Here is a 12194-nt window from a genome sequence, read left to right as displayed (position 1 = left end):
TCCAAGTGAATCTAGTCTGGCTGTGGTTCTCGTGACAACCCAACGCCCGAAACGCAGGCATACACGACTATCCACGAGTCTATCCTTTGTGTATACTAAGCTCGGCTACAGAGCTTTCCTCTCGTGTAGTCTATCCCAACCCAACAACAGCATAACCAATAATATCCATAACAATATCTAGAATAATAAAGTAAATGCGATAAATAAGTGAGTAGATGCATAAAGATAAACACCTAAAACTAGCGAGAGAATAACCTAAACTAGGCTCGACTCCTTTTAGCGACTAGGAAGTACTCCAAGTAGCGAAGTCTCCCCAGCAGAGTCGCCAGCTGAAGTTGGGGATGCTCAAGAAGAGACCACCAACTACAAGCAAACTCCCTAGCAGAGTCGCCAATTGAAGCTAGCGGAAATATACCTGAACGTATCGCACGCTCGAACATACAACAGAGTCGCCATCGAACTTTATTTATCTCCTAAGGGAATGGAAAACATCGATAAAACCTGGGGGAAAGAGATATACTGGGTAAGGAAGTCGGTTATGCAAGGGGAAGGTATTAGCACCCCAAACATCCATGGTACTCCATGGGAACCGTTTTGATTGTTCTCGCTCAAATAGGTGTTATCTAAATTTTACTCGCAAAAGAATGGGAAAGGAAAGTGAATAGATAAAGTGCTCAGTGAGGATTGGAGCCCTCATGCCTAGGTATCCTCATAGTGTAATGTGGAATTCAGAGCTCTGTCGTTTAAAGAACTAGTGGTGGGAGATGAAAAGAATTGTGATCGAAGTATGGTCTGAACCAAAGAATAGTGTTTTGAGCTCCAACAAGGGTGAAAATATGAACCCAAGAGTAAGGTGTCTATTACCAATACATGGACTAGTAGGACCGCCGCTATAAGGTAAAGTCGAAGAGACGAAGAAATAGGTGTTTGGGCACAGTCCCAAACATCTCTTGGTTCACAAGGTGACTCTAGAAGGAGCGCAAAGGGGTAGTGTAATTGGATTAAAGATAACTGGTATATCACATGAAGTGAAGGAAGGTAGAATATGAATGTATCATGGAAATGAATGGAATGAAGTGACCGAAGTCACAGAAATTGAATATTCGGTGATAAGCGACTGAAGAAGTATTGTTTGAAACCGAAAGGTGAAAGTTTATTGGAATCCATAAGAGAAATGAGATTTGTACCATAGAGGGAAACAACTTTAACCGATACGTGGACTAGCAGGCCGCCACTATAGGGTGTATAACCAAAAAAGAAGGAATTAAATGTTTCAGGTTGTAGCCCAAAGAACTCTAGGTAGAAATGCAGACTATTCACTATACGTCCTAAAAGGGTGTGTATGGAATCCCAAAGGAAGTATATTTCGATGTTAAAGAAATAATATGTCACTAGGTGAACGATTTATGATCGAAGGTAGATAGTGGATCGTGAAAGATATGAATGGTGCCCTAGGGCAAAGGAGGAATAATTAGAAGTATGCTCGTCAAGGATTCCCTTCCTCGTGCCTACGTATTCTCATCATGCAATGAGAAAGTCAGAGCAATTATAGTTTGGAACCACGAGAATAGAGAGAAAGACATTTGTCTAAGCAACGGGGGCTCACAAGACAAACACCAATTTGAGGAATGGTTGCAGCGCAGAAGTACAAAGAATAGTATCACTTGCTGGGGAAACAAATAGTTCGAGATCAAAGGAGAAAAGTATCTTAGATCTAAGAAGGAGATAGACTCTGAATCGAAGAGAAAGATAGACTTTTACCAATACGTGGACTAGCAGGCCGCCACCATAGGGTAAAACCAAAAATAAAGACTGAATTAAGTGTCTGGGAATAGTCCTAAACAACTCTTGATTGATGAGGTGGGTTGTCGTTAATACATCCCAAAAGGATAGATAAGGAGTCCAAGGAGAAATATGATTGATCTCAAAAAGACGGTATAGATTGAGGAATGAAGAATGGTAGGTTGATGAATAGGGTTGTAATAGATAAGGTAGATTGATAAATAAGATAGCTCACAAAGAATCTGAATTCTCCTGCCTACGTATCCTTATAGTGAAATAAGGAAATCAGAGCGTTCGTAGTTTAGCCCACTAGGAATGATTGAATGATTTAATTGGAATGATTAGAATGGAGAATGGAAAGAGTGGAATAGATTTGATATGAAGGGAGAGATAAGAATCTTCGTTGTTGCTCTTGTAGTGATGAAGACCTTAACAATCATTCAATTTGAATCGCACTAAAGTCCATGAATAGAGGTGAATACGATGAGCGATGGGTCATTCATCCCATACCCAAATATACTCAGAATGGGGGTAGGAATTCTCCAGTCCCACTCCTTCTCTATTGCTTAAGGCTCGTTTCGTATAACTTGATTCATGATTGGTAAGTTGTTGATGTAGTCCTTGCTTTGTTGCATTGCTTTATGAAGAGGGAGAAGGACTTGTCAATAGTATGATTATAATTGTGCTAAAGTCTATGAATAGAGGTGAACACGATGAGCGTTGGGTCATTCGTCCCATACCCAAAGATATTCATAATAGGGGTAGGAATACTCCAATACCACTCCTTCTTTATTGCTTAAGGCTCGTGTCACACACTCCTAACTTTGATTTGATCAGTTTTTGCAGTTTCCACCTTTGAAGCATTTATATAATCCGTTGCTTGGTATGACTGAGGAGGCCTTGATCGAGAATCTGACTTGAGACTTCAGGCTCCACGGCTTACAAGAAAAGTCTTATTAAGTGACCAAGGGTTTTTGGGTAGCTCTATTCGGACTGTGGGGTTATACCAGTTCAAAGGATTTAATTGATGAAAATTTCTTTTGACCAATTCAATCATGGGTTTGATTTGATTGGAATAACTAGGTAAGACCTAATCTAGTGGTTAGAATTAATCACACTAATCTAAGGGATCATGTCATGGTTAGTCAAAAATTTGATTAAAAGTCTATGTTAAAATTCCTAAGGGAACATCCAATTGTTAGGACGCTGGGATTAAAATTGTAGGTTAAATTCTTTTCCTAAAGGAGCATGTGATTATTTGAGTAAAATGCCCAAAATTACCCCTAAAGGGTAAAATGGTCTTTTAACAAATTTTATCGAATCTAAAAACTAATTGTGAAGATTTTAGGTGAATTTCTAATTGGTTTAATTAACCTAAATTCTAGCAATCAAAATTAATCTAATTAACAAAACAAGTATCAAACAAAACAAATAAAATCGTGTGGGCCTTTGCAAAACAGAGGGTGCATGCCTGGTTTGGATGTGCAGTAAAAAGAGGGCAAAATAGAGCCCAAATGCATGGGCTTCAGCTTCCAAAGCCCAATGTTAAATAGATGTTTTCTCAGCTAGGGGGTGCAGCAAAGCAAAAGGAGTGAGATAGTACTGTATTGGGCTTAGAGTGTGACAAGCCCAAACAGAAATAAGCCCAAAGATTGGGGACTGGTTTGGAAAAATCCAATAGAAATTTGAATATGCATTGCGCCTTCTCCATGACAACTCAAACCATCGGTGTCAGAGCTCCACCACGCCGAAAATCGCTTCCGGCGGTGATGGCTACCGGAAAGAAAATCGGAACCACCTCCACCTTCATCTCCATCTCCTAAATAAGAATCTAAACTCCAAATCTCTAATTTCTGGTCTAAGTTCGATATCTAAGACCAAATCCTCAAGAATCCCTAAAAACTCATATCTACAATACTCCTTCATGAACAAGATTCGGATCTCCTCATGATAGGGGTTTGCAACAACATGATGCAAGGTTCAACATAGGAACACAAATGCAATGAAAATGGTGAAAACTAGACCTACCTCTGAACCTCAGGTTTTCTCCGGCGAGTGTTGATCGGGGAAGATGAAGATGGAAAATCACGTGTACATATAGGTGATATATTGCCTTTTCTTCTGGTTCTCTTGTTCTCTAATTCTTCTTCTTCAAAAATATTATAGTGTGATGAGGTTGAGCTCACTCTTCTTAAAGCTTCAATGTAAAGCTTCAATGGAGTTTTGAAAATTGAGCTTTGAATGTGAGAGGGAGAGGATTCTGAAATGATTGCAGAGAATTGAAGGTGATGAATGCAAAAAGGTTGCAAAATGGTTTAGAGCTTCAAATGATGATGAAGATGAGAACTTATAGTAATTAGGCTTGGGATTAATGAGGCTTGGAGTTAGGCTTGGGATTAATGAGGCTTGGATTTAGGCTTGGAGTTAGTTAAGTGAGGTCTGGAGTTAGTTGGGATGAACTCAGTGAGTTTAGGTAGTTAACTCACTGAGTTGGAAGTTAGTTAATTGGTTAATTTAGTGGAAATGGTGGTTTATGACTGGCTATTACAGGTGAGAACTTAGATGAAATTAGGCTTTGATGTTGGCTAATGACATGTTATTTATCTAATTTAGGCATGGGTGACTTGCAGCTGTAGGTTACTCATTGTGTGGTTATGTTGTGCAAGAGTAATTTTGGGTTATGTTGTGTTTGTGCAGGTTCAAGTGTTTGTGAATTTTTTGCACTTGGTTTACTGCAGAATTACTGTGTTCACAATGCATGTAGTTGAAACTTGATGAAGTAACGAACTTTGAAGTGTCGTCGGATGCCCATGATTTTTCCGGTGTTCATGCAGGTGTATACTTGTCTTGAATTGCAAGCTCTGACCTGGGAGTCGACCTGTTCCGACCCAAGGGAACATGGCTCAAAGAAAAAAGGAGAATAAGTCAACATGAAGAGTGAGTGAGTCGAATCACTCAAGTTTCTCAGAATTGAGTCGACCTATTCGGACCCGAGGGTTTTGCGCCGAGTCATGAGTCTACTCACCGGGCTGAAACCTCCAAAAAATGAGTTTTTTACAATGTTACACCTTTTTTGTATGTAAGGAATATTTTAGTGATGAAAATGAAAGGAATTAGCCGATTGGATGAAAATGACTTGACTTAATACATGAACATATAAACTCAAACTCAAGACCTATAATTGACACATAAAGCGAGAAACATGATCTTATGGACCATGCCATAGTGGTATGACAATGATCAAGTGAATGAATGAAAGTGGATAAATTTATGAGACTAAAGACTTGGATTATGACCAAAAGACTCAAACACCCAATGGACAAAATGGACGGACCAAACACAGGAGGTTGAGCGGAACACACACTAAGTGGACATGAGATTAGGGTTTTAGGGGCCTTGGGGCCTTGATACAAGTTCAAACCCAGCATTTCCAAAGCCTTGCAAGTCAAACACTTGGAATTTATGGTAATGAATGATGCTTATGCATGAGTTATCAATGTATGCAATTGAAACCCTAGTCACATGGTTAGATGGAAATATGAAGAAAAGGGGAGGGCAAATTTCAGGCTACACCAGTCTCTTTGCGTTAAGATTGGTATTTTTATAGTGATTTCTCCAGACATATGACAAGATAAAATAATTACTTGAAGGACTTAAAGTCTTGCTCCAATATCTATGTTACTTTCAATGATGGAGCCAAAGGTAAAATTGTTGGAAAACGGGAGTTAGATTGCTCAAGTCGCCCAAATCTAAATGATGTACTTCTTGTTGAATGTCTCATTGCTAATCTCATAAGTATCAGTAAACTATGTGAATTAGAGTTTCAGAACATTGATGAAAAGTAACATGCCAAGCCGAAAAAATATGGCCCGCCAAGCACAAAATGGCTAGCCATTTTCGGCCTAGTGCGCCTAGGGGAAACCCAGAAGTCAGAAACACTAACTCTCGACTAGTGTGGCATAGCTCTCCCAGCGACAAGTCTGTTTCAAATTTTTTGGAAATGTGAACATACACAAATTTAAACTTCCCTACTCAATTTTTTACCACTCATTTCACTTCTATAATTTGCGGAAAACTCTGGCAAACACTAGAGAACACGATTCAAGGTTAAAGTCTTCACCAATTCGAACTTCAATCAATTTCACTGATTGCTCAAGTAACTTACTCTTCTATAATTTTTTGAAATTTCTCATTAATTATAGACTTAAATAAAACTTTCTATGAATTCCCAAATTTAGGTTAAATTTTGGGCAACTATATTTCTCCATAGTGATACAATAGCATATGGTAGGATTGATGAACTTGGGAATTTGAACTAGAACTTGAATGAACATAATAAGGAATTTTTTGCATGCTACAGACAAATAGGTATATATTATAAACTTTGATGAATTTGAAATTATTAATTATTTTAGTAATGTGTATGTATACCTAAATTTTCTTTCTGATACAACATATCTATCAAATATCTGCAATATCATATTATTGGGAAATATGGAGGTTTTGTCATTTTATGATAAAAATTCCAAATTTTGTATGTGTTGTTGTTGTGTATTTAAGATGGCTTCTAGAAGATAGAACAAAGGAGGGAAAATACAAGAATCAAATGTTGGTGCATCTTCCATACCATAAGATGCACACAAGTTCAAAAGCTTTATGCACAAGCAATTTTATGCTGAATTGGAACAGAGAAATACAGTTCAAGAAAAGATTGTGGAATTAGAAAATTCTAGAGAATATTTAGATGTGGTACGAGATATTAACTCATGGGGTTGGGGTATTTTAGTTGCTCTAGTAGAACATGTGAATTTGGAAATAGTTAAGGAGTTCTACACCAACGCCAAACCAAATGATAAAGCACCAATAGCTAAAATTTCTTGGTTGCGATGAAGATAAGTCCCGTGTGAAAGGGATGCCATCCATGCATACATTTAAGACAACTATGTGGACACCCTAAATAGTTGGATCCCTTTTCAAAACAACTGGTAAAAGTAAGTGGAAATATGATCAAATGGCTACTGATATTTGTGAACCAGGGAAAACATTCCAACTAGAACAAACAAGACATTCATGTTTGTGTTAAAAGATCTGACATGACCATCCAAGAATAATTTTGGATGACATTCTTAGTTAACAATGTGATATCGGTAAGACATGCCTCTTTTTCTACTATGAAAACTGCATAACTCATCTGGAATATAGTAAAAGGAAAACAATTAGATATTGCCCGGGTCATCTCCAAAAAAATTTAGGAGATTATGGAATCCCAAAAAAGGCATGCTCTCGGTTTCCTAGGGTTGATTATGAGAATATGTAGGCATCACAATATTAACCTTCCAAAGCATCACCACTTTAGGCAGATAACTAAGTTGGATGAAGCATTCATCGTACAACCACCACCACAAAAACCGCATATTATACCTACTAGACCTCAACATAGAGGAGTTAACTTTGATAGCATTTGTTTCAACAAATCAAAAAATTATATGAAACTTTTATCTGATCACCAAGTTTTTTCCTTCAGACTAAACAATTTAATAATGCAGACAATCATGTAAAATTTATGCACCCCTTATATAAAGGTGCATCCTTAACATTACATAAAGTATCATAAATATGGGATTTCATATAAGACAATTCTCCAATATAACAAATCATATCTTATAGTTGATCATCCATATCTTCATCAACTACATCCATTTATGACGTTGCATTTCGATGTTTATCAACTTCTCCATGCCATGTTCACGTTGTATAATTTTGACAAATTCCATCACAAAGTAGGTGATGTAAAATTTCTTCCTCTGACTGTTTTTTGATATTCTCGTAATTAATACAAGGACAAGAAAAGACACCATTATTGCCAAAAAAAGTGTTTGTTTGGCAAATTCAAGGAATTCAAGGAATTCAAGAACTTTATTCTCATACATCAGACCTAATCTATCAACTTTCATCCATATATGATCCATAACAAATTCTGAAATTCATATCAAAAGACTAATGTGAATGCCACACTACTGCTATAACATACTATGGTTATATGCATACTAAACATACTATGGTTATATGCTACATATAACAAAGTCTCATAACAACAAAAACATCACAACGCAAGATTAGGACACATGAAAATATCACATAGCCTTATAACAATAAAAACATCACAAAATTTGAATAAAACCAAAACACAATTGCAATAAAACAAAAATAAAGAAAAACCACACCACAACGCGCGCGAGAGAGACCAAGAAATGAACAATTAACAATCAACAATGAACAACGAACACATAAAGGTAATGTATTGTACTTTGAAGAGGAGGAAGAGACCAATAAATGATTTTCTCTACAAGAAATGAATGAACACGATGAAGATTGGATGTTCTAAGAAATGAATGAAGATGGTAAAGATTTCGCTATCGCTTTTGTATGGTTCGCTAGGCCACCCAAATGTGTTATGAATGAAATAAATAACCTGTTATATTTTAATTTTGTAGGAAATAATTTCACAACGGTTCCAAATATGAATTGTAGTTAAATATGGAACCTTTAACTACAATTTTTTTTATTAATCATAGTTAAATGTTTTTCAATTTTTATATAACAATGGATGTTAGGGGGCATGCACTTTTTTTTATCTTCCTCGGTTCCAAATTTATGTACCAATCAAATGATGCCCCAAATAGGCCGTCTTGGAAGCAATGGATCAATAACTAATCATTGTCAATATAAGAAGTCATCTTCCTACAGTACATAGTGATGTGACTGCGAGGACAACTCAAACCTTTATACTTGGGCAAGTCAGGTACCCTGAATTTCTGCGGGAGCACAACATTTGGCATTAAGCACATTTCTCTGGCATTCAAACCATGAGAAAAGAAACCTTCAATGACACGGACCCTTTCCTCTAAAAGTTGATAATTTGTAGGCCTGAGCTGATTAAACATGGGGACCCTTTGGGTGGAAACCTTGGAGAAGGTTGAGCAACATCATGAGCAGGTAGTGGTTATGGCATGAACTACAGATACATCGGATACAACAAGGCATGGTTTAGAGTCTAAGTAGCTGGAGTTCCCTCTTGAGAAAACTTTCCTCCAGGTTTCACATTGGGAGAAAATGATGCTCCAGAATTAGCATACTGGAGCACGGCGTTGTTCGGAAGTAGTTGAACCATAACAATAGACACATAAGGGTTCGGCTGAGTTGGTTGAGCAGTAACTGGGAAATCGATATGAGGGCCCATATACTAGGGCTCTTGGTCCTCAGCATTGTCAACATTCATAACAGGCTGGAAAGTCCCTTTAATTTCAACCCCTTGAGCAGAGAAATGATTTGGCATCCCCTATGGGAAGGCAACAAAATTCCCTTTGGAAGAGGGTGCAACGAAAGGCTGGTAAGACATGAAAGGATTCCCACTAGCAAAAAGTGGAGCGTAGTTATGAGGCATTCCCCACGGGTAGGCAGCAATAAACTTACTAGGTCCAGCTTGAAAGAGAGGTTGGCTTACAGCAACTGGTTGAACAATAGTGTCAACGAGATCTACCTTAACAAGAGCGGTGTCAGCAGCAGTAGTTACAGCAGTAGCGTCAATTGGATTGACAACAACAACATTATCCCTATGATCTTGGAGATGTTCTAGGATGGTGCCAATCGTACCTTGTAGCTGAGCTAATGCCTCCCTAGTTGTAGCATTTTCTTGTTCGTATTCATACATGATTCTTTATTTGTTGGCTCTGGTGTTATACCGATGTCGAGTCGTCGCCTTTCTGAAGAGGATGAAGACGGGCATAAGCATTTTGTTTTTTGATAGAAATTTCATATGAATGAATGATATGTTATGCAAAAATATTTTGATTATTATGTTTTAAAAATAATATTAAGGAATTCTCAAGTTTTTGTTTGTCGTAAGTAAACATAAAGCATAGGAAATAAAGGCATAAGATAAAATCGATAATGAAAATAACCCTTTTATATTCATAATACTGAAACACATAGTACAATTATTACAACTTTTCCCTAATGGCTACAACAAGTTTGCTAAAAAATAACAATGAAAAATCCCCCAAATTATCTATGCAGCCAATGTATCTTGGTCAACCACCATTATGCATCCTTGAAGCTATAGCCTGAATCGGTTTACTCAAAAGGTCTTGCATCAACGACTCCTTCTGATCCAAGAGAACTTGAAGATGACGACTATTCCTTTCCTAATGCGTATCCGCTTGCTGAAGTTGATCAGTATCTTCTCTACTTTTGTGCGCTAGATCTTTCAACTCTGGAATCTCCTCAAACAGTTCGTCAAGTTCTGTTTGGTGCTGAGATAAAGAAACTTCCAACTGCTTAGTAAAAATTCTTTCTTATTTCAATTCCCTCTTGTAACTCTCTAATTATTCTCGAAGTTTCTTAAGATGGTCTTGGAAACTGATCTCTATCTCACATGCTTGATACTGTGTGTCTGCAAGGTGTTTCTTCTTGGAAAATAGGCTGTCAAAATCCCCTTTTAAGGCTTCACCTACTTTCATCCTCTTGATTTGCTCCTCTTGGACTTCCTCCACTGCTTTGAGTGTCATTGTTATCTTCTAGTTAAGGTTAAGCTCCAATTCTTCCCTCTCCCTTGTAAGCCTACCAAGATTAGATTGGAGGTCAGCATTCTCTTTCTCTAAGCTCTTGATAGTTTTCCTAAGTTTTCCAACCTCGGAGGTAGGAACAACTGTAATTATAGGTTGTTGGATGTTCATAGATGGATTAGATGGAAATGGAAACATAATTTCTTCAACCCTGACCTTGACCAACTGCGTATAAGCTTTCTTGGAAATGAAATTCCTTTTCCCTAACTCAACCCTTCCTTGAAGAAGAAACTCCCTCCAAGGTTTGAAGATCTTCTTTAGTGACTCCATATTGTTAAACCCTTCATACAAAACAAACTCATTCACATGCTCGAGGTCTGGCTTGTATAACAACAGGTAACCCAACTGACATAATGCCAACCTCAGATTATAGTTAATTCCACCCCTTGTACATATGAGGGGCATATTAGGGAAATTACCATAATTAAGAATGACCTTGACATCATCATAAACTCTAGAGTACCATAGAATATCTTCAGTAGTCAGAGACACAATCCTCTGAGACCACTTAAGATAACATTTGTTCTCGACAAAAGGACTCTTGTTGGGTAGGTGAGAGATAAACCACCTATACAATAGAGGAACACAATACACAATAGTACCCTTCTTCTTCTGAGTTCTTACATAAATCGAGTAGTAAGTGTCAACAAGAAGTGTAGGAACCAGATTCTTGGACAGGAAGATGTGAATAAATTCTAGGTCCAGAAAATCTTCCATACTAGGAAACAACATAATCCCATAGATGAGCAAAGAAAAAATAGCATTGAAAGCATTCCAACTTCCAACATCAGCAAAGGCAGTGGCCTTCTCTACCAAAAACATCAGAGTAAAACCATGAGTTCCACCCTTGGGCTTAAGATTGAGCTTCACTTCCTTCTTCTTCAAATGCAAGGCTTCGACTAAAGATGAGGCTTAGGTAGTTCCTTTGTACTAACGAAAGGAATGTGATCATTAATTCCAACCCCCAAGATATGTGAATATTCCTCCAACGTTGGAGCCAAGTGATAATCCTGAAAGGTGAAACACCGCATAGGAGGGTCATAAAACTGCACAAGAGTATGGACTACTATAGTATTCCCTTAAGTGTTAAGAATACCTATGAGATTCCCATGGGTCTTCTTAAAATGTTCTTTGTGATCCAGAACTAGACGAGTTCCCGATCCCTTCAAAGTCTTCAATTGAGGTCCCAAAAACTTGTAACTGAACACACCTCTTCTGCCAGGATTCATTCCATCTTTGAGTACTCGACAACAAACTAGGCTCTCGGGTTCCCTGGTAATGCATATGAAAAATAATTATATGATGTAATGATGATTTATGATATGATATGAAACAACATGGAACATTCTGGATAATCTGAACATTCTGCTTTATGTCGGTTCAAAGTTTCGACGTCACATGAGAAACATGGTATATAGGAGCTAGATTTCCTGCAACAACCCAATATCCCACTCACAGGTATGTACTAGTCTCCAAAGGTAATCCCTAAAAGGCTTCCCAAATTCATGGATTCAAATAAAAATACTCTGCCGTAGTGAATTCTCATAGGACAAAGCACCCCCAAGTGGATCTAGTATGGGTGTGGGTCTGGTGCCAACCCAACACGCAGAACATAGGTCAACACGACTATCCACGAGTCTATCATGTGTGTATACTCAATATCGGGTGTAGAGCTTCTCTCAAGTAACATCAACCCAACCCAACAACATCAAAATACAAATATCCATAATGGGTTAGCAAATATAAAGCAATAAAATAAATGAAACAAACATGATGATAAAAGCAGGA

The 12194-nt window shown here is 37.7% G+C and overlaps 1 protein-coding gene across 1 annotated transcript; it reads right to left on the bottom strand.

The window, feature by feature from the left end:
- Positions 1-10358: 10358 nt before the first annotated feature.
- Positions 10359-11228, bottom strand: LOC127104140 (uncharacterized). The gene has a single exon (XM_051041343.1). It carries the CDS (start codon positions 11226-11228, stop codon positions 10359-10361), a length of 870 nt encoding a protein of 289 aa, XP_050897300.1.
- Between the last annotated feature and the right edge of the window lie 966 nt (positions 11229-12194).

This window comes from Lathyrus oleraceus, chromosome 7 (genome assembly GCF_024323335.1).
Source record: "Lathyrus oleraceus cultivar Zhongwan6 chromosome 7, CAAS_Psat_ZW6_1.0, whole genome shotgun sequence".
NCBI classification, from domain to species: domain Eukaryota; kingdom Viridiplantae; phylum Streptophyta; class Magnoliopsida; order Fabales; family Fabaceae; genus Lathyrus; species Lathyrus oleraceus.
The sequence above is the reverse complement of the archived record's forward strand: the minus strand, read 5'-3'. Positions and strand labels throughout refer to the sequence as shown.

What these genes read in the sequence shown, in the direction of transcription:
- LOC127104140 (XM_051041343.1), bottom strand. Translation starts at nt 11,228, where the DNA reads ATGTTTTTGGTAGAGAAGGCCACTGCCTTTGCTGATGTTGGAAGTTGG.